The sequence below is a fragment of the Puntigrus tetrazona genome, unplaced genomic scaffold, assembly GCF_018831695.1.
Source record: "Puntigrus tetrazona isolate hp1 unplaced genomic scaffold, ASM1883169v1 S000000891, whole genome shotgun sequence".
In the NCBI taxonomy this organism is placed as follows: Eukaryota; Metazoa; Chordata; class Actinopteri; order Cypriniformes; family Cyprinidae; genus Puntigrus; species Puntigrus tetrazona.
The window spans coordinates 1-4,780 of record NW_025048491.1 but is presented as its reverse complement, the minus strand read 5'-3'; the positions used below and the strand labels follow the sequence as shown (position 1 = coordinate 4,780).

Below are 4,780 nucleotides of genomic sequence, written 5' to 3'. Positions count from 1 at the left end.
ACAGTTGTGCCCAAAGATCAACAGTCATGGTTAAAAGGTTAAATAATATGTTACATTTAAGTTTATGATACTATATAACTCCCCAACACTTGAAATGTATGGTACATGTCACATGGGATCATTCTGTGATACTTCTTGCACTTCCACTCTGTGATACTTCTTTTATGAAAAGTTTGATGCTGGGCTCTTTATATGAAAGAGCGTGTGTGTGACGTTCTTAAAAAAATTCTGTAGTACAAAAAAAGAAAGGACAACACAGGGTGATGAAATTATGACTTAATTTTCATTTTTGGGTGAACTATCCCTTTAATACTTTTATTGTGGCTGTATATGTCCAGGAACAGACAGGTAAGAATATGACCAATGTCACTTCACAAAGTCTTTGACCAGCGCTCTTACCCTGCGGTTGGGCGGGACCCTGTGCTGTGTCTGGCTATGAGGCAGATGGTGGGATGGAGGCAGAGGAGGGACAGCATAAAAATGTGTAGGTGCCGCTCTCCTGTCTGTGTGTCCGCCGGCAGACAGGGGCGGCTCAGGCGCTGAGGTGTCGGGCGGAGGGGGGATGTCCTCTGGTCCAGGCACAGAAAGACTACGAGACAGCTTCATAGTGGGAGGATGGAGATGTACCCTCTCCTCCTCGGTCACTCCTCGGACAGAAGACACGCAGAACGCAGTTACACAAACTGCACCTAGAATTACCGAAAAGAGATGGATTCAGCACCTGTTGCGTTTAAACTCACCCATGGATTTCTGACGCATCATCATTGCACGCTGAGTTGAATGGCCTGATGAAAACTGGGCTTGGTTATAACCATACCCAGACCCTGATGACATCATGCCAACACCTGATTGTTCGAGAGTTTGCTGTAAAAAAAGAGAAAAGACTGATGCGACGGAAGCTTTGCTTTTTTTTTTTCAGCACCTGCAGTATAGAAGTGGCGTTACTCTTGCACTTATTACCAGGTGAAAAGCCTTACTAACATGACTGCGCAACAGCTAAGATCAAGTGGGGATAAGAAGCCACACACTACAAAGAACCCTTTTATTCCACCAAAACGTACTTTAAACTATGAGTAACCTGACTTCACTGACCAGCTTCCTCAACGCTGTGTTAATCAGAACAGAGATAATGAGACAAAGATGTTACCTCATTAGCGTTAAAGCCCTTGTTTCGTTCCTTCTTTCCCCCGTGACCTCTGTGACCCTGAGAGTCTGATGTGCTAATTGTCTGCTGAGCAGCAGCTAGAATCTCGTCCAGCTTGTCTGGAGAACGAAAAATAAAATGAACGGGCAATAAGTCATGAAAACCTATTTTTTAAGTTTTTTATTTAGACTGGAGGTGAAACCATATACAAATAAATAATTTACATTAAATGTCAGATTCAAAAGTACGTATATAGACACAAATATATAGCAGGAGATGAAATTTAAGGAATGCAAAGGAAGGGTTTCTTACTAAGGGCCATTTGATAGACACTCTTCTTCTTTTCTGGCGCTTGAGAGCTCTCTGTGTGATCTGAGCATAGAGAAAAACACATGCGAAGAAATGTAACACAAAAACGTATCCGGCCATAACGATCCTAACGAAAGCTTACAAGAAACAAACAAACATTTGGGAATTCATCCATTGCTCTCTCATATCATATCTGATAATCATACTCAAAATACACATTTCATCACCCGTATACATTTGAAATCTGACGTTCACATTCTCATAAATGCAAAAACAAAAACAAAAAAAATCTAATCACCTGGTTTCTTTTTCCATGGTGAGGCAGCTGTAAAAGGAAGTGAGTAACGTTAAATATGCTAAGTGTGTGTTTAACTGGATATTTCATATTTAGTTTAGCTTTTTTTAATCATTTCACAATGATTCCCTTGCAACAGTATCGACGCTGTCAATACCCGGCAAGGATTTTTCTCAAGTTTGCAGTCCACTTTCAGTTGTCATGGTAACAAACTAAGACAAAAACTGACAGCCAGCAAACATTATAACATGTTTTCACTGTCGTTGACATGGAACAAATTTCATAACCATTACATGTAAACCACACACACTATTATAAATCTAGTCTGATACTGACTGATAAACGAATGAAGGACCTTGTCAGATTTTATATGAGAAGACAGATTATCCAAGTAAAAGAAAGCAGCAAACTCTATAAAATATTTTGATAAGATTAAACAGTTAATTTCAGAAAACCTGTCCGAAAATATATATTTCACAACAGAAACAAGAAATCATTTTTGCTTAATGAAGCCTGAAAATTAAGTCTGTTTTAGGACCTTTTTTGTTTTGTTTTTGCATTATACCCTTTATGACCAAAAAAACAAAAATAATTTTTTTATAAGTGGTTGAGAAATACAAATACTGTAAATAAAAAAATGAAAAAAAAGAAAGTGACTGATGAGAGTAGCATGAAAAAAATATTGTAGGGGAAAAAGTTAAATATGTAAAACCAATGTACTCAATTCACATGTACATATTACACACACACACACACACACACACACATATACATATGCATACATATATATACACACACACACAGTATATATATATATGCAATTATTCCTAAACAAACAGTTTTTGTGAGATTCTTTCTAAAATAATTATTAACAATTAACAATTACACAATTATAAAAGAATAATAGAAATATTATAAAACAACACACCTTTCTCCACTGTGTGCAAAAAAGAAAGAGAGACAAACAAGCAAACGATGAGTCAAAAAGACATCTGACTGCATGATGTCAAGAGTTTCAGGGCGGCAGTGAACGTGCAGCGTAATGTATGTATGTTATGTGTTTGCAAGAGCGTACCCATCTCCTCCAGTTCTGAAGTCATGGATTTGGAGCGCAGAGCTATAGCCGGAGGGGTCAGCCGTTTGCTTTGCTGGGGAACTAAAGGGAGAGAGTGCTGTTAAATCAAATCAAACGCTGCCCGCAACGCCATTCATTCATACTCCCACAGACAAATCCACAGTAAAAACGCTCACTGACCTTTCTTCTTAGGCATTTCCTCCATCTCAGGATTTCGCGCTACCATGACGACCTTCACCATCAGACTGTTCCCGCCCTGGCGAATCATGTTCACCACCTGCCTGTGACCCACCTTCACTACATTGATTCCATTCACCTGTGAAAACACAGCCATCGAGAGTAACTTAAGATACACTGGAACACATAACTGTTTAAAAGTTCGGGGACGCTTTGCATCGATCAAAAGTGATGCTACAAAAGATTCTACTTCAGACAAAATGCGGTTCTTTTCCCAGATTAAATGCGTTACACATATTATATCACATGCAATAATATACAGCGGCACAATATTGATAATAATCAAGATTCTTGAGCAGCAAATTAAAACGATTTCTGAAGAATCGTGGCAGAAAATTCAACTTTGATCGATATGCAGCTATTCTGAAACATAACATTTCACGATATTGTTTTTTTACTATATTTCTAATCAAATAAACAAAGCCTTGGTGAGAAGAAGACTTTCCTCAAAAACACACAAAGCACCAACCCTACATTTTTCAACGTATATACTCTATTTACACTCGACTTTCAGAAAAATGAATAAAGATTTTAAATACAACTATATTTAACGATTACATAAGAAAGTTCATTCGATTCGCAATTTAAGGAAAGAGAGAGAAACGCAAGAGGGGATTCTCATCCGACTTGATTCGAAATGATTCAACGTGATTCATGAAATGAAGCAGCCGGGAACCATAAGGTGAAGGTGTTCGCTAACAGGACGGTTCGTCTGGAGACGCATCAATTAAAATATATTTCGCAATACCACGTAGTCAAGATGGCATATACGACTCCTCTTCCAGAATCAAATTAAAGTAGGTAACACAAGTACCACAGTGAGGTTTATCACCTCCTGTAGGTGTTAAGATTTGTTCAACACCTCCCAGACTGGAGACCATGCCGCTAAACTCGTTTTTGGCTTTTGCAGCGATGCAGCATTTGGTCTGCTATAACTTTCAGTGGCTCTTTATCTAATGCAAACTTGTTTTAGTGGGTCGTTAAAAGTGTCTAAAACACGGCTGATGAAAGGAGGCGGTGTCTGGGCTAACCTCGATGAGGAAGTCTCCCATCCTCAGGCCGGAGCGCCACGCGACGCCCCCCTCGTCGACAGACTCCAGGTACTGCAGAGCGGGGAAGGCTGGGGTCGGGCTGAACTCCTCCACGGGAGTCTGGGCTGGAGATCACAATCACAATGTCACGCTGCGCTCGCCTTTCAGAACGGAAAAGAGCCCGCTGCTGCCCATCACTCACCTTTGGCCCCTCGGAGTACAAAACCGAAGCCCTCATTGTCTTTTTTCTGCAGAAGTACAGTTTTCTCTTTTATGATGTAGTCACTGTCAGAGAGAGAAGAGAGGAGCTGGTGTGAAAGATGTTCCTCTGAAGGATTTTAAGTTAAACCAAACTAAATAAATAAATCAATAACTTAATTTCAGTTAGTTGCCAATGCAGCGTTTCCCTTTTTCATTTAGTTTAGCGTTACGTAAAATATATAGACGTATGAATTGTAATAATAATATTACTACTAATAACAATAATAATGAAAAATGCATCAAATTTGGAAAAAATTTAAACTAATTAAATAAATCAAATATATAAACAACCAAAATTTGGATTCAAAATGTTTTATTTTATTAGTAGCCATACCGTACAATCAAGAATTCTGATTTACTGTAAATTTAAGTGCTAATGTACTAAACAAAACATAAAAACCACACAAAAAAAGAAAGAATAAAAAAGG

At 38.6% G+C, this 4,780-nt stretch overlaps 1 protein-coding gene across 1 annotated transcript; it reads right to left on the bottom strand.

Annotated features, from left to right (window-relative positions):
- Window positions 1–44: 44 nt before the first annotated feature.
- On the bottom strand, window positions 45–4,399 carry LOC122335712 (SH3 and multiple ankyrin repeat domains protein 1-like; the record flags this gene model as incomplete). The annotated part of the gene is made up of 11 exons (XM_043233563.1): window positions 45–228; window positions 400–647; window positions 741–864; window positions 1,148–1,263; window positions 1,457–1,516; window positions 1,752–1,778; window positions 2,677–2,685; window positions 2,824–2,904; window positions 3,004–3,139; window positions 4,092–4,216; window positions 4,294–4,399. Coding segments are annotated over 11 exons (1,098 nt in total), but the record flags the coding sequence as incomplete, so codon positions are not given.
- Between the last annotated feature and the right edge of the window lie 381 nt (window positions 4,400–4,780).